The 15462-nt window shown below is 42.1% G+C and overlaps 5 protein-coding genes across 9 annotated transcripts; 2 read left to right on the top strand and 3 right to left on the bottom strand.

The window, feature by feature from the left end:
• Positions 1-274: 274 nt before the first annotated feature.
• LOC104816195 (pyridoxal 5'-phosphate synthase subunit PDX1.3) lies at positions 275-1567 on the bottom strand. Its single transcript, XM_010544905.2, has one exon. It carries the CDS (start codon positions 1460-1462, stop codon positions 533-535), a length of 930 nt encoding a protein of 309 aa, XP_010543207.1. The 5' UTR covers positions 1463-1567; the 3' UTR covers positions 275-532.
• Positions 1568-2803: 1236 nt separating this feature from the next.
• LOC104816194 lies at positions 2804-4539 on the bottom strand. The gene has a single exon (XM_010544904.1). It carries the CDS (start codon positions 4327-4329, stop codon positions 2908-2910), a length of 1422 nt encoding a protein of 473 aa, XP_010543206.1. The 5' UTR covers positions 4330-4539; the 3' UTR covers positions 2804-2907.
• A 144-nt stretch (positions 4540-4683) lies between these two features.
• Positions 4684-7754, bottom strand: LOC104816193. The gene is made up of 10 exons (XM_010544903.2): positions 7307-7754; positions 7110-7216; positions 6901-7023; positions 6725-6818; positions 6303-6377; positions 6146-6228; positions 5752-5898; positions 5560-5632; positions 5094-5397; positions 4684-4894 (listed from the first exon to the last, which is right to left on the bottom strand). Exons 1-10 carry the CDS (start codon positions 7554-7556, stop codon positions 4819-4821), a joined length of 1332 nt encoding a protein of 443 aa, XP_010543205.1. The 5' UTR covers positions 7557-7754; the 3' UTR covers positions 4684-4818.
• A 200-nt stretch (positions 7755-7954) lies between these two features.
• LOC104816192 (LIMR family protein At5g01460) lies at positions 7955-12484 on the top strand. Of its 3 annotated transcripts, none has more exons than XR_772244.1 (15): positions 7955-8486; positions 8613-8698; positions 9162-9277; positions 9403-9513; positions 9756-9854; positions 9953-10075; positions 10410-10472; positions 10551-10615; positions 10704-10813; positions 10909-11023; positions 11116-11181; positions 11574-11684; positions 11781-11847; positions 11962-12085; positions 12184-12484. XR_772244.1 is itself a non-coding variant. In XM_010544902.1 (14 exons), exons 1-14 carry the CDS (start codon positions 8137-8139, stop codon positions 12007-12009), a joined length of 1530 nt encoding a protein of 509 aa, XP_010543204.1. In that variant the 5' UTR covers positions 7955-8136; the 3' UTR covers positions 12010-12484. The 3 variants fall into 3 exon arrangements, 1 of the variants encoding a protein (XP_010543204.1); XR_772243.1 differs by having other exon boundaries at positions 12155-12484; XM_010544902.1 differs by having other exon boundaries at positions 11962-12484.
• A 156-nt stretch (positions 12485-12640) lies between these two features.
• On the top strand, positions 12641-15241 carry LOC104816191 (protein N-methyltransferase NNT1). Of its 3 annotated transcripts, none has more exons than XM_010544898.1 (8): positions 12641-12760; positions 12841-12902; positions 13294-13427; positions 13590-13735; positions 13909-13980; positions 14076-14180; positions 14260-14456; positions 14879-15241. In XM_010544898.1, exons 1-7 carry the CDS (start codon positions 12703-12705, stop codon positions 14442-14444), a joined length of 762 nt encoding a protein of 253 aa, XP_010543200.1. In that variant the 5' UTR covers positions 12641-12702; the 3' UTR covers positions 14445-14456; positions 14879-15241. The 3 variants fall into 3 exon arrangements, with proteins under 3 accessions (XP_010543200.1, XP_010543203.1, XP_010543202.1); XM_010544901.1 differs by having other exon boundaries at positions 12643-12760; positions 14275-14456; XM_010544900.2 differs by having other exon boundaries at positions 12644-12760; positions 14269-14456.
• The last annotated feature ends 221 nt before the right edge of the window (positions 15242-15462 follow it).

The raw sequence follows: 15462 nt of genomic DNA, 5'->3' as shown, positions 1-15462 counted from the left end.
ACACGATATAAAAGGATGAGATAAGGCACGTGCGAGAGGATGGTTGGACGTGTCGGATGATACTGGTGATGGGCCGATAACGCTGTTAAATGGGGGCCATGGATGTACTTAAATTGAATGACGAATATGCCCTCCGGGAGGCAGGAGAGGGAAGAAGTGGTCGGATGCTCGGTGGTACGATGAAAGACATGGGGGGATGTTATGTACGATCGAACCGAATCCGATATCCACAGTGCGATAGAAGAACCCAGAAAAAAAAAAGATTTAGAGAAACTTGATTCTGGGGACGGAACAATTGAATTGTCGAATCCTGATTGACACAGAGTGTCTTTCTTCTTCATCATCCCTTTGTTGTTTTCTCATCGATCACAGGACAAGAACATGACATCCAAGGAAACAAGGACACCCAAGAACAGGAATACTGGAGAAAATCTGTACTGTCTGATCAACGACTCGTTATTATCATTTCTAGACAATGCCACATATCAAATTCAGGATTCGTTTCAAACTACAAGCAAACACTCGAACCATCTCATTCGGAGCGCTTCGCGAACCTCTCCACCTTGTCGTCGTTCAGATTGATCCCAACCATGGCTTCTCCAAGCCCACAGCTCACCTCCGCCAACATCTCCGGGTCGCTGTAGTGCGTCACCGCCTGCACGATGGCCCGGGCTCGACGGGCCGGGTCTCCGCTCTTGAATATACCCGACCCCACGAATACTCCGTCGCAACCCAGCTGCATCATTAGCGCCGCGTCGGCCGGAGTGGCCACACCGCCGGCGGCGAACTGCACGACGGGGAGACGGGCGAGCTGCTTGACCTGCATCACCAGGTCGTACGGAGCGGCCATCTTCTTGGCGAATGTGAACACCTCGTCGTCATCCATGTTGCGCAAAACCCTAATGTCCCCCATCACGGACCTCACATGCCTCACCGCCTCCACGATGTTCCCTGTCCCCGCCTCGCCCTTGGTCCTAATCATGGCGGCGCCTTCGCGGATCCTCCTCAGGGCCTCGCCCAGATTCCGGCAACCGCATACGAAAGGGATCCGGAAATTGTGCTTGTTGATGTGGTTATCCTCATCGGCCAGTGTCAGGACCTCGCTCTCGTCGACGTAATCGATCCCAATGGCCTCGAGGATCTGAGCCTCGACGAAATGGCCGATTCGAGCCTTGGCCATGACGGGAATCGTAACGGCCTGCTTGATCTCCTTGATGAGCTGAGGATCGCTCATGCGAGCGACACCGCCTTGCGCGCGTATGTCCGCCGGGACGCGCTCGAGCGCCATGACAGCGCAGGCGCCGGCTTCCTCGGCGATGCGAGCCTGCTCGGGAGTGACGACGTCCATGATTACACCGCCTCGGAGCATCTGAGCTAGACCTACCTTCACGGAGAACGGCGACTTCTTCGCCTCCGTAATCGCACCGTTTCCGTACACCGCCACGACGCCGGTTCCTTCCATCGTTGCACTCAGAGAGGTCGGAGAGAGATTGGAGGAGCGATTTCTGACCAGTCCTCGTTTATCTGCGAAATGCTCTTTATAGCGAGTAGTTGTGGCGGTGTAAGAGGATGGCCTCTATATATATATATATGTGTGTGTGTAGTTATTATTTCGCGATTTCAGTGGCAAAAAATGGGCGCTTATGAATCGTCGGTCCACATTAAATTACATGTTACATTCAAACACTAACGATGTCTGTTTGGGTTATATGTTATTTGATTATACAATTAATTAATTGTAAATTGTGACGTTTACATAAAAATCCCATAGTATTTTGATGACGTTGAAGACAACGTGAGACCACTTGATTTCTCCTGACCACACAAAAAAAAAGTGAACCATTGAGAATCCACGGTCGCACCAAGAGAAGATGAAATGGTTGTATTGTTTGATTCATGGACAATTATATATACACTGTTAAATTGTGATTTTAACATGGTGCATTCAATTACCACTATGCAACGTTTTGGAAAACCCAATTTATTTTTTGTAAGCAGCGTGTAGACAAATTCCGAGAAAAATGGATATTTTAGTGATAAAAGGACTAAAGTAGAATAAAAATATATCCCTATCAAGGAAAATAAAATGAGAAATATCTAAAATTTTCCCAACCCGTGAGCAAGCCACGCACACGAGTTGGACTCAGCCACTCGATTCCTTCATTTTATAAAATTAGATTTTCCTTTTTTTAATATATTTTGATATTTAATAGGCGGCTGATATTAGAAGAAAAGCTATTCTTTTGTCTGCAATCACGACCGGCGGCCCAATAAAAACAAAAGAGATACAATATACAATTTTATATATATACACGTATGTGTGTCAAAGAGTTCTAAAACGCGGCACCATTATATGTTCACATGTTAAGGTCTTTTTTTGTCACTCACCCGTTGAAATATCCACAAAATTTTATCAATAATAAATAAAATTTGTTTTTTTGTTAGCAATAATAAATAAAAAAATTTGGAAACATTTTCTATATTTTCTAAATTTGATTATTTATGAAATTAAAATTAAGAGTTGGAGCACTCAATTAAGTTGGGTTTGTGACTATATAAGGCCTAGTTATTCATTGGCAACTGTTTTTGTCTGAATTGGGCCTTGTCTAGTATTAACTAGTTGTAGTTGCAGCTTATTGATAGGAATCCATTTCATAATCAAACTCGATCCAATTAGTGGTAAACTTTAAAATGGGCCCAAAAGAATCACTCCATATGGGCCTATTTACATAATCTCAATCGATCCATTTTCCAACCTTTTTGCGATCTCTTATGTTAATGGAATCATATTGTAAAATGTGTATCTTGAAAAATTTGCATACGAAAAATACATAGGATTGGGATTGGGCTCCAAAAGAATTTCGTCACAATATTGGAAAGAACAAATAAAAAACCCATCAATGAATCTTATGAGCAAGAAGGGCATACGATCAACCCATTCTCGTTGCAGATGGAGCACTCCACCCTCTTCCCATCATCACCAACAATCTTACGGCTTCCTCTGCAGCCATCACACATCAAAAACCTCACTCCGTCGCATCGCCGGCAACGTCCGGCTCCGGCGGCAGGGACGCCGTCGAACAGAGCCCTCAGCTTCCCCTGCTCGTGCAAGCCCAGCACCCGGTGGGCTCCGCCGACGCACTCTCCCTTCACGAACAGCACCGGAAGCTCCGTCGCCGTCTCCGCCGCCATGATCCGCCGTAGATCCTCCCTGTATTCCCGGTGCATCGAGACGTCTCTCTCGTAATACGAGACCCTGAAGCTGTCGAGCAGAAACCGGACCTTGTTGCAGTCGTCGAACGTGTTTCTGATTCCTCGGAGCGTGGTGGTGTAGAGGACGACGGAGTTTTCTCCTCCCGGAGGACACCGTGCCTCGAATCCCAGCAACGGTTCCGCAAGGGCATTACCGTCTTTTCCTCCGCCGTCTTCTTCTTCCTCCTCTTCTCCGGCTCGACTCTCGACCTCGCTTATTATCTCCGGAAGAGCACTATCGTCAAATGGGATGTCCGCTTCCTCTTCTGTCGCGTCAATTCGGACAGAGTTGCGGAGGTTATTGTCGTCTTTTACCTCTGCTTCGGCTCGTCCTTCTCCGGAGAGAGTACTATCGTCTTTTTCCCCGGCTCCAGCTTGACTCTCACCGTCGCGTATCGTTGCCGGAAGGGTTATACGGTCGTCATTTCTTTGGCCCGGTTCTCCAAATCCAGTCTGTATTAGGTCGTCGGTGGTTACCGGAAGGTTTTTGCCGTCATTTCCAGAGCATTTTCGCCTGGCCTCAGCTCTTCCCTCGCTCTCGCTTATATCCGGGAAGGTAATGCCGTCATCTTCTCCCTCAAATCTCGATTCCCTGGTCCTCTCGCTTAGTCTCCTGTAATATCCTACAGCTCTTTCGAATGCTTCGAGGAGCTTGGGATCGAAAAGGCTGCTCGAATCCAAATCGGGTCTCCTAAACTCGTATCCGGAGCCTGTTCTACAAGTACCCGTGTCAGAAGATCTGGATGAAATGTCGGCTTTAACTTCTCTGCGATCTACCGAAACCCGCCTACTTTGGTTCACCAGAGGCCTGACATTCTCTTTGTCGCCGACGAAACTCCCATTAGCTTCTTCCTCTCCGTGAACATTCGATACGTCGATAGTTCGATCTTCAAGCTTCCATGGTATTTTGCGGATCGATTCGATTGATAGATGGGGAATGGGGTTGGAGATCTTAGGGAGGAGCTCTACTAACCCATCGGCGGCTGAGAGCGCCTGCAGAATCCGATCCTGCTTCAGGTAATCGCCAGCTTTGATCGACCTCAACTTCTTCGCAAACCTCGTCTTCGTCGACTTCATCTCCGCCTCGGAGTTTTCTAACGATCGCAATCCGATGCGAGTGTTGTGGGAGAGAGAGATGGGAGGAACAGAGAGAGAAATGATGACAACTGCAACGGCTAGAAAGGACGGATGGCCTACTTTACCAGAGAAAAGGAAAACATATGGGAGGGAGGATCAGGTGTGCCACGGTGCACTGAAACTAAACAACTGGATGTTGACACGTGTCAGATAACGCACACCGAGCCACCCCGACGCGGACAACGGTCGTAATTAGTGGCGAAGAGGGGCTCACTGATCATGGGTTCAAGTTGACATTAAGAAACACCATCTCAAAAATCCCCTAAAAAATATATATTGATGGTACACCAAACGAAACTCGGACCGAATACACGTTGATCTCTAACATTGTGCTGCGTAACAAAGTTTATGTAAAATAATGGGCAATTTACAAATGTGGAAATGTAGCAAAATCTGCATTTTTTTGAAGTTTCTTTTTTTTCTTTCTTTCTAGGCGTTAAAAATCTTCTTTACCTTCCTAATCTTCTTGCGGCAGACGGGGCAATTACCAGATGCTTCCGCTATCCTGCGTGTATACAAATCCAAGAACCACACATATTAGACAACCCTTGAACACAGTCTTCACATACGCATCTGGTTAAAAGGGCAACAACAACAATTTCTCCCTAATTAATCAGACAGCGTAACAGTTTTTTTTTCCCTTTCAGTAAGACTTCTTGGATCATCAAGATTACCAATGAGTAGATTGAGAATGTTTAATTTACCGAGTCCCACATTGGAAGCAAGCGACAGAATGACCACAAGAGAGGAAGAAGCAGTCTCTGGGAGCGTCAAAACATATCGCACAGAGGTATCGGGTGCCACTGTTGTTTTCACCCTCGTGCCCTTCAATCTCTTCGGTACTTGTCATGATAGAACTGTAGGATGAGCACCAGCTCGATACATCATCATCTTTTCCTGGCACTAGAGGAGCCGTTTCTCCATTCTGAGCAGTTGCTTCAGCTTCAGTGTTTGATTGTGGCTTCTTAAATATGCTGTAGAGTACTACCAAGAGTGCAGTCACTCCACCTATAACAAGCCAAGTTAAAAGCAAAGTCCCACAATACGTTAAGTACTTTGAATAGAGAAAGAACAAGTAACTTTTCGGGTGTCTGAAAAGTTAGGTGACAAGTTCCAGAATAGTTAGACGGTTTTTTCCATAAACAGGGAGCGGATATGGATATGCATTACCAATGCAAACGATGTATGCTAGCCATCTTGGTTCATATGACACTTTTACACAGAACTCGTTCTTCGAAATGTTCTGAAGAGAAAAGACAGTTACATCAGTATAAATCCAGAAACATTACCAAGAACCATGTGGTTAAGGTGAAATATATTCACTGTTGGTTAGCAATAAAAGAGAAATGGGCTTATATATACCTGCTGTGGACCTGGTGAGGTTAGTACAGCAGCATTTGCTCCAAAAAATGGAACATTAAAACTGCATTTTGCATTAGGGAAATTGCAGTTATAGTAAGCTTCAGTAGTATTGTACAATACAGCGTCAAGGTGAAAGTCTAATGTAGCCTGCACAACAGATATAAAACTGAGTAAATGTCACAGTCAAACAATGAGGGGAAAAAACATTGACACAGAGAATCATGATAAGATCATCTGATGAACTGCTAAAGCTTTTCTGGAGTAACTATGCACTATAAGAGAATTATAAATGGTGCAGGAAACAACTGGTTGCTTAGGTGCTTAATCTCTAAAGAAAGCCAAAGTTTCTAGGAGCAAATGCCATATGTCACCATAAAACTCTTCAACTTTTTACCTTCACTTCGTTCAGGTATACATTGCCCACTGCAATGTAATAGCTCGATGACTTAGTTATGTCCTGCTGAATCACACCACTGCCTGTCAAGAAATTGTAGGTAAACTTGCTATCATATAAAACCTCATTCACTGTTACATAACTTCATCTCACTTACCATAAATTAGATTCCACGATAATGTTTTGTCAGGACGTGTAGGATCTTGTACCCACTCAGAGAGCCCTTCTGTCCCTGAAATTATGCACATAACAAAGCAGACCTACTCAATGATACAATGCAACTTTAGAAATGAAAGTGTTAAAGTCAACAGCACAAACACAGTCAAAACTTGATCAGAAAAAAAATGATTCGATTTGATTTGATACGTTTAAAATCTGGTTGCGCAGAGACATTGTGCACAGAACTTCTACATTATAAGGCCATTAAAAATTCAAAAACCATCGGATTATCTATCAGCGTTACAGGTGCCAAAGCCTCATCACACTGAGGAATCCACCACAATACTGTTTTATTGAAGAAAAACCAAATGCACAAGGCCAGAAACGATTGACTAGAAAAGGGGTCATCCAGCAGCATACCTTCGGCTATTACGAGATAGAGGGAAGAACCTGGGGATTCAACATTGTATGAAACTTTTATCTGTGAGCCCTTATTCAGATACTGTATCCAATACTGAAGAAGCAAAAGAGAAAATGAACGAGTCATTTTCTTGATCCATAGCCAAAGAAAAGAAACGATGCCCAGGAGAACTTGCCTTGTAAGAATCATATGGAACAGCTAAATAGTGGACTTCAGACCAATTAATCAAAACATCAAGCTCTGGGGTCTTATCCAAACCATACAGCAGCATTCCAGGTCTCTTGTCTAATTGTTCCACCTTGACAAATTTAACAAATTTCAGACCGCCATGTCCAGAAACAGTAGTAAGTAGTTGCATTCAGAGTAAAAGAGGAGATAACATACTATCACGCTTTGTACGAAAACAGAAGTTGGCTGTACTAGGAAAGAGGAGTTGGGTCCGAGCCATACGGTCGTTGTCCCGTATAACCCCATTATCAAAGTCATCGACACTGAACAGTTTGCAACAACACAAATCATCAGTCAAACATACACGGAGAGAACAGAGCAGAATCCAAAAGTCCATAGCACCATCTTCTCACCGAAGACGTAGAAGGTCACGACCACGACAACACAAGACCAGGGATCATCTGTAGTCGAATCCCCCGCGTTATCCGACGTTGCAACGCTTCCATGACGGTGAGCGAAGCTATCATGACGGCGATCGCGGTTCCAGGGTGGTCGATCTCGATCGAAACCGTGATCGCGGCCATGGTCGAATCTTTGAAACCCTCCTTCTTCGCGAATCACAGGCGGAGAAGAAGGAGAGGAGAACGAATCCGGTTGCGACATTCCGAACGAACGATCAAGGGGTGAAGTCGATTGTAGAATTCAAAACCCTAACCCTAGATCTGGGGTTATGCTTCAGAATCGATCGAAAAGAGAATTGTGAACGACGGGTCGTCTTCTTCTCTTTCTTCATCCATCATCACCTGGAACGGTAGATGGAAAACAGGCGGCGAAAGGAATTGGAAATGGTAAACGATATTTTTAAATTCAAGTTGAGACGTAATCAGTTGAAAATAATAGCCTTTGGACAGGCTGTTCTTGGAGCTTACTCGTTAATTGACAATTAAGCCCAATGCCATCTGGCATAAAAAATGCCATTTCCCGTAAATACAACACATAGGTGAGGGCTTTAGTGTAATTTATGAATACCATTCTTCAAAATGCAAAACTCGACCCTCACCAAGCCCAGTTTCCCTTCCCCTCTCCCCGTCTGCTTCTCGTAAGGGAAAAAATAAAAGCCAGATCTACAAAATCCCCAAATTCAATTTCAAATTAGGAATCGAGAAGCCCTAGTTTCGAATCTGGTTACCCAATCCTTCGTTCTGATCGGGGTTCGAGAGCTCGGGGCCTCGTACATTGCACGATGGGCGATTTCAATCTCGCTCTCGTGATCGTCGCGATCGTTGTATGCGTCCTGGTCTTCATCTCCAGCATCTACCTTCTCGTCAACTACCAGCATCCAGATGATGCGAACCAGGCTTATTTTCCCAAGTTTGTCGTTGTTTTTGGTTTGTCCATTGCCATGATCTCAATCCTCATGTTACCCGCCGATGTCGCTAACCGGCACGCGTGTCGGCATGCGATTTACAACGGTGCTTGCAATCTCACCTTGCCGATGAAAGATCTGTGGCTTGCTATCTACATTGTGGATGCGGTACTCGTGTTCTTCATCATCCCGTTCTCCATGTTCTTCTACGAAGGCGATCAGGACAAGTTTGTATATCTATGACATTAGTTATATATGTTTGTTTGTATGCATATTTTATATTTTCCTTGTGTATACAAGGCTATGGATTTAGAGTTGATAACGGAATGTCGCGGATGTTTTCTGCGCTGCAGGAGTGTGGGAAAGAGGATAAAGAGTGCTTTATTGTGGGTGGTAGCCACAGCTATCGTCTGTGCTCTGGTGCTTGGGATTCTATACGGTTAGTTTAGTTCTCGTTTTCATCTTCTTGTTGATTTGAACTTCTAGTCTTCCTGGTCTGACGGAGTTTACTGAGATGCTATATAGGATTAGTTGGACAAATAATTGAAACAGGTATTGGTAAGTGACACTGGGTTATTATGTATTTTCGTTGTATCTACATTTCATTTGGGGATTTTGGGAATTGGGATGCATTTCTTAGTTACTTGTCTGTTTTTATTCGATTTAACTGTTGGTATTGTAGAATAGTCTTCTCTGATCTGGGCATGTTAAATTATCTATGTGCTCATCGCATATACATGGCCATGGACTAGTTAAATTGAATACTTATAGGTAACATATCAGTCTTACCTACCGAAATTTATTGATCCTCCTAATCTCTGAATTCGCTAAGAGAATTTCACGTTTGCTCGGTTTTGTTTTCCTTGGTTCTCTATTTCTGATGCCCTTCTACTTTGTTGTAGGAATCATTGGGAAGGTGGACTTCTCTGTCAGACACTTGTCTTCTGCTACAACTTCCTTCCCAACTACATGGCAATTTTCGAGTAATCAACCTTGTATTGGCAACACTGCTCGTCAGGTGAGATTTCTTCTCGGCCGCTTTCTTGTTACTAATTTTATCGTGGGTTTACTTATTTCTTTCGGTGGCTGATAAGATTCGGTGTGGAATATATTTCCGTTCTTTCCTTTGCTTAATTATTGCAGTGCTCAGCATATACAGCCAGTGCCTCATCCGAGAAGACGTGGACTATGCGTACTACCTTTCCAGAATATGTTGTTGCTCTTGCTACGATTGTCGGGTCAGTGCTTTTCACGGTATGGATGCCCTGCTAGAAGTTTCTCTAATGTTGAGAAGTGAATTCATTACCCTGGAAAGCATGTGTTCTCTCCCTATTTTCTTGGTTCGTGAATGATATTGGAAGTTTTAAAAAATGTATGATGCATGTCAAATATTTACTTTGGTTTCCTTTTAGTGTGAGACTTAAGCGAAGCAGTTGTAATTTGTTTTAATGCTTCTAAACTTTCTCATGTCAGTCTCTTCTCTCAATTGTTTGTAGATATTTGGTGGTGTTGGTATTGCTTGTCTACCGTTGGGACTTATTGCTTCATTCATCAGGCGACCGAAGGCTGTTATTACTAGGTCACAGTATATAAAGGTTCGATTTCATGGGTTCCTGTTGTCTCCATGTGAAGCATCTTTTGTTCATGGATATTCATATTCTTCCTTGGGTATCAATTTGGTTAAATTTTCCAGGAAGCAACTGAGCTAGGTAAAAAGGCAAGAGAATTAAAGAAAGCGGCTGATGCGCTTCATCAGGAAGAAAGAAGTGGTGCTAAGGGTAGGAAGTGGAGGAAAAACGTGAAAGCTGTAGAAAAGGTAGACCATATATCTGAAGCTTCAAATCAATATCTGAAATTTGCTCCATGTCTAGAAATTTGGCGATTTAGCTGCTGACAGAAATCTTGGTTGTAAGTGTATTTAGTGGGATGATAATTCCTGGTTCCATTTCATATTGCCTTCTGTCTGTCTTTGTTCCTCTAAAATTGAGTAGAAGCATTGAAGCAAGTCCTATTACAGATAGTTCTTTTATAGTTAGTGAAGACTTAGCTAAACTTTCGGGTTGGGCATGCCAGATGGTGGATTTATTGGTTTCTTTACTTCCCTCTATCTCTTACTGCAGTTGATTTTTTGCCTTTTCTGTACTTTGCAGGAATTGCTCCAGTTGGAAGAAGATGTGAATCTCTTAGAAGAAATGTATCCTCAAGGTGAAAAGGTAAGATAACTCTATCTAAGTGCTTACTCTTTCTTAATTTCATGGTGACTTAACGGTTCTCTTGTCTTGGCTTTTCAGGCGGAAACTGCTTGGGCTTTCACTGTCCTTGGATACTTGGCCAAATTTGTCCTTGGAGTCTTAGGGTTGGTACTTTAGTTGCTTGTAGTCTTCTTTTCTAAGTGTATTGTATAGTGGATTAAGTTTCTTTCAACTTGCGGTATGTTGTTGCAGGTTGATTGTTTCTGTGGCCTGGGTTGCGCACATCATCATATATCTACTTATTGACCCTCCTCTCTCTCCTTTTCTTAATGAAGTTTTCATCAAGCTGGATGATGTCTGGGGTAACTTACTGCTACATTTTATTCTTTTCTTTTTGTTTCTCTTTTCCCTGAGCTGACCATATATTATGTATGTGAAATTTTATCATCTTCATCAGGTCTTCTAGGTACTGCTGCATTTGCTTTCTTCTGTTTCTACCTTCTGCTTGCTGTTATTGCTGGGGCAATGATGCTTGGTCTGAAGCTGGTTTTCATTACCATTCATCCAATGAAGTAATTTTTCTTATGGTTTTACAGTTTTAGGCTTATTTATGCGATCTTTCACTTTTCTTTGGTTTCTCGTTCACGTAGTTTCTCTTTTTCAGGTGGGGAGCTACTCTGATGAACTCTTTCCTCTTCAATGTTGGTCTGATTCTTCTTTGTTCTATCAGGTAAATTTCTTCAAACTCGTGTTCTTTTTGTTCACTTGCCGTTTCTCTCAAGCCTCAACTAGGATTTCATGTGTTTAATCTAATTCAAAATGACTTAGCGGGTTCAATTAGATCTTGTGGTAATAAAAATCAAACGAAATGAACAGATATGTGCTTACTGTTATGTGAACAGTGTTCACTGTTGTCTAACCATCACTGAATTCAATTTGTCAAGCTGGCGTGAGCCTGATTAGGAGCTTAGATTTTCATTGCACGCCGTTCGTTTATCTCTGTGGCACACAGAAAAATAACTTCGGTTATCCCGCTGCTCATCCATAAGTAGTTGGAGATAAAAGGTTTGTCGTAATCTTAAGTTTCTCATGATTGGTTCTTGTGGGCCATGGAAATTCTAGTGTGATTCAATTCTGTGCGACTGCATTTGGATACTATGCCCAAGCCACTGCTGCCCAGGAAATCTTTGGCCACACTTTGCAGTCCCTTCGTGGAATTAAGTACCTCTACAAGTAAGTAATGTTGGGTTAAGAGTATATTCATGTATGTCTTCTCGCCAAGTCCAATATTCATGTATGTCTCATGTATGCTATTGGTGTTTTCCTCAGGTACAATGTCTTCCAAATTGGGTTTGTTGTTCTGGCGGGACTGTCCTTTATATATTACCTCGCCTTTGTAAGTCCTCTCCGCCTGTCTCTTTTTACGTTTGAGGTTTCTTCCCATGTCACGTGTTTTTTTTTCCCTCTTTTGCATAACCATGACTAGGGAGAATGCTTATGGTTTTGACAGGGATGGAGAAGAAAAAAACCAAGCGGCCGATTCCAGCTTTCCTCCTAATGTAAATCTTGTTTCTGGCTGATGCTGTCTACCCGGAAATCGGCCACATGCCACTGAGGGGTGCTGCTGTCCATAAGTATTTCGCTGTCTTTGAATGATATAATATTGAAGTGTCTGGAAACTCAGGATCTGAATGTGGCCTTAGTTTTCATGTTTATTATGGTATGCCTCTAGACGGGGACGAGACATTGGATGGGGGATGAGAGTTCGGGGTTTGGTCCGTTAGGAACAGCACACTTCCAAAAGCTTCTCTGCTGAGTTTTTTTTTTTTTTTACTTCTGCTTTCTGTATTATTATGATCTGTTTTTTTTTTTACCTCTTCTGTATGTATTGTTTGTTTGATTACGAATGAATGATCAAACTATGTTTTGGGTGAGCTTCTTCCTTCCATTTGTACGTTTCCATGTGAGACAATTCATGGTGTCGAGCTTATTGTATTAATTTCAATTGCGCTGTAACCATTTTGATTAGCGAATTTGCGAGCCTTGTTATGATGCATTGAAACCGTATTCGTTTTGTCTTTGGTTTCGCTTGTTATTGGATATACATGCAAATTGTATTTTCTTCTTGTTCTGAAGAGAATGGTCAGATGAGAGCCTCTGGCGTAAGCAGAGGGTTCGTCCTGTCATAAAGCCTTCAGGCAAATGAGACGGGGAAAGCCGCGACCATCGCAGTTGGAGTACGTAGTCGCGAATGGACATAGCTCTCTTCTCGCCGTCCTCTCTCTTCGCCGCCGACGGCGATTCCTCCGGTCGGTATCATCTCCGTCGCCTTTTCCTCTCTTTTCTAATTCGATAGAGCCTGTAATCGGAGTTATTTTCCTCTTCTCAGATGAAGAGACGACGGAGACGAGTCAGAGCTTCGTGGAGAGGACCCATCAGTTTCCCGGAATCGTAAGGCTTCGCTCCCAATTTCTCTCTGATCTGTGGCTCTTGGATGCTAGATTTTGTTTACTTCTCACTTTGATTTGGAGCCTCAGCTTCTGGGGATTTAGCCTTGGAATTCTGTTCCCTCGCTTCGGTGAAATCGTTGTGATAATAGTTTGACAATCTTTGAATACGATCTACACTTATCTTTCCTGAAAAAGATGCTTAACTGCTTCCATGCTATTCCTATTGTTCAAAGTACTTGTTAGTAAATATAGCGGTTTTCGAATTTGATTGGTTTCAAGTGTTGTAGTAAGGATTCTTTTTTTTTTTTTTTTATAAATGTTGTAGTAAGGATTCTTATGTGGTCTTTAGCTGGTTTTGATTCCTGTGCACGAATGGTTTGAAAATTGGGCAGGAATTGCTTATCCGGGAATTTGCTTTCCACCAGCTGAATGCCAACTTGCTCTGGCCAGGTACTTTTGCCTTTGCAGAATGGTTAATGCAGCATAGGGCATCCATCCAAAGGCGTCGTTGTCTAGAAATAGGAAGGTACTTCATCTTCCTTTTGATTCGCTTTTGGGGTTCTACGTGGATTTGCTTTCATATTTTGCAAAAACCCGAAGACGTGTTATTCATGCCAGTCCTGCTAAACATTGTTGTGGAGTAAATGTTTTCAGCAATTACCAGGTTTTTGTCTTGTTCATTTTGCAGTGGCACAGGAGCTTTAGCTATTTTTCTTAAAAAGGTATCCGACATTGACATAACGACCTCAGATTACGATGATCAAGAAATTGAAGAGAATATAGCTCATAACTGCATAGCTAATGGCGTAGTGCCTGCTCTTCCCCATATCAGGCGTGAGTTTCTCTAGAACTCGTGTTAAATCTCGTTCTTCTCTGGGATTAGGCTGGCTAATAAAATTCTTTGTCCTCAATCGCGGTGATCGTTGTCAAATTTTCTGCTTTGTTCATCTAGTCGTATTAATCACCGGCCCATGAAAATGGATAATGTGTTTTTGTCTCTGTGACAGATACATGGGGAGACACCTTTCCCGTTGCTGAACCAGATTGGGATTTGATCATAGCCAGTGATATCCTGCTATGTAAGATCTTTGCCTTGATCCTATAGTTCAACTTCTTGTCTTTTTTTTTTTTTGTATGTTTTACTTTCTCGCTTGTTTTGCCTCCCTACTTGCAGATGTGAAGCAGTACTCCAACTTGATAAAGTCTCTTTCTTTTCTTCTCAAATCCTACAAACCAAAAGACAAGAATGTGGTTAATCCAACAGAGGGTGAACAAAATGGTCGGTGGCATTTTCAAATCTTTGTGGTTTGTCCAAAATTAATGGAATTTATAAGCAAAGCACACTCTTATATTACTAGTGGCTGTAGGAACAGATACGGGATTGTGTTGGCCAGTGTTCCTAATGAGTTGGAGACGTAGGATTGGAAAAGACGACGAGTCTCTCTTCTTTACTGGCTGTGAGGAAGCGGGCCTTGAAGTAACACATCTCGGATCACGTGTTTATAGCATCAGGCCGGGGAGAAAGGAAGCATCTAGTCTCTGAAGAGAATGAGAGGTAAGTTAACCTACGTGCTTTCGATATCAAGACTTGGGGAAACGAGAAAGAATGACAATTTTTTTAGGGTTTTGAGTAGAGAACGTGGGGATTTCATTGAACATGACATTCAGATAAACGTTGGCATTCCCTTCCTTGGCGAGTTTTCTGCCCTCGTTTTTCCTTTCCGGGTTTCGGTTTCAGTTTTTCACTTGTAGAAGTTTAGGGTACAAAACAAATTGAAATTGAATGAACAGTTTGAAAACAAAGCCCATAAGTATGTATGATGCATGCATGTGAGCCCCCATTTGTTTGATTAAAAATGATAATAATTTATTCATAAAATTCATCATGTTTTAACCAAATTTTATAAATGACCCCATGAGAAATTAAGTTTTTCACATGTTAAAATTAACTTTACCCTCAATCAAATTTTTTCCTAGGTCCGCTACCTGTGGGAATGGCCGTTCGGGCAGAAAGTCAAAGAGTGTGTGCTCTTGATTTGACCACATGTACTGTAACATAAGCATGTTTCAGGCTAAAAACACGTCTGATTCATGTTTTTATTTGTTGGATGGCTTTTTCCAACCATCAAGCAGGCATGCAGTTCACCCCCTCCCCCTCATCTATTACAATGGGCTTAGGTTCTTTCATTTATAATTTTTTATTTTCGTTTCTATTACTTTTTTTTATATATATATAGGATTCGAGACTTTTTATTTTTATTTTTAAAGACGGTTGAGTTAGACTTCTGTTTCGGTCACATAAGATATTTGACTTTTATAAAATTATTTGCTTGTAAGACAGAGTTTCATTGTGATAAACTGTTAACGAATTTCCTATGTGCTTAAATAATTTTTCAAAATCTAATATTTTTAAAAAAGTTCAAAAAATTATAAATTTTATTAAAACATCCTGTAAAAAATCTGAATTATCTACACATTCGATTACATTTCTATCTTGTATAAATACATAAAAAATTAATATATTTTATCAAAATTAATTATAATTTAAAATGTTAATGCAA

This window comes from Tarenaya hassleriana, unplaced genomic scaffold, assembly GCF_000463585.1.
Source record: "Tarenaya hassleriana unplaced genomic scaffold, ASM46358v1 Cleome25, whole genome shotgun sequence".
NCBI classification, from domain to species: domain Eukaryota; kingdom Viridiplantae; phylum Streptophyta; class Magnoliopsida; order Brassicales; family Cleomaceae; genus Tarenaya; species Tarenaya hassleriana.
Note: the sequence above shows the minus strand (reverse complement) of the source record. Positions and strands in the feature narration are given on the sequence as shown.

Coding starts and splice junctions, on each gene's coding strand:
- LOC104816194 (XM_010544904.1), bottom strand. CDS start 4,329: ATGAAGTCGACGAAGACGAGGTTTGCGAAGAAGTTGAGGTCGATCAAA.
- LOC104816193 (XM_010544903.2), bottom strand. CDS start 7,556: ATGTCGCAACCGGATTCGTTCTCCTCTCCTTCTTCTCCGCCTGTGATT. Junction 5,633..5,751: donor CCTCACCAGGTCCACAGCAG/GTATATATAAGC, acceptor TTTTCTCTTCAG/AACATTTCGAAGAACGAGTT. Junction 4,895..5,093: donor TGCTTCCAATGTGGGACTCG/GTAAATTAAACA, acceptor GTATACACGCAG/GATAGCGGAAGCATCTGGTA.
- LOC104816192 (XM_010544902.1), top strand. CDS start 8,137: ATGGGCGATTTCAATCTCGCTCTCGTGATCGTCGCGATCGTTGTATGC. Junction 8,487..8,612: donor TACGAAGGCGATCAGGACAA/GTTTGTATATCT, acceptor TCTGCGCTGCAG/GAGTGTGGGAAAGAGGATAA. Junction 10,814..10,908: donor CAAGCTGGATGATGTCTGGG/GTAACTTACTGC, acceptor CATCTTCATCAG/GTCTTCTAGGTACTGCTGCA.
- LOC104816191 (XM_010544898.1), top strand. CDS start 12,703: ATGGACATAGCTCTCTTCTCGCCGTCCTCTCTCTTCGCCGCCGACGGC. Junction 12,903..13,293: donor CCCATCAGTTTCCCGGAATC/GTAAGGCTTCGC, acceptor AAAATTGGGCAG/GAATTGCTTATCCGGGAATT. Junction 13,428..13,589: donor CGTTGTCTAGAAATAGGAAG/GTACTTCATCTT, acceptor TTCATTTTGCAG/TGGCACAGGAGCTTTAGCTA.
- LOC104816195 (XM_010544905.2), bottom strand. CDS start 1,462: ATGGAAGGAACCGGCGTCGTGGCGGTGTACGGAAACGGTGCGATTACG.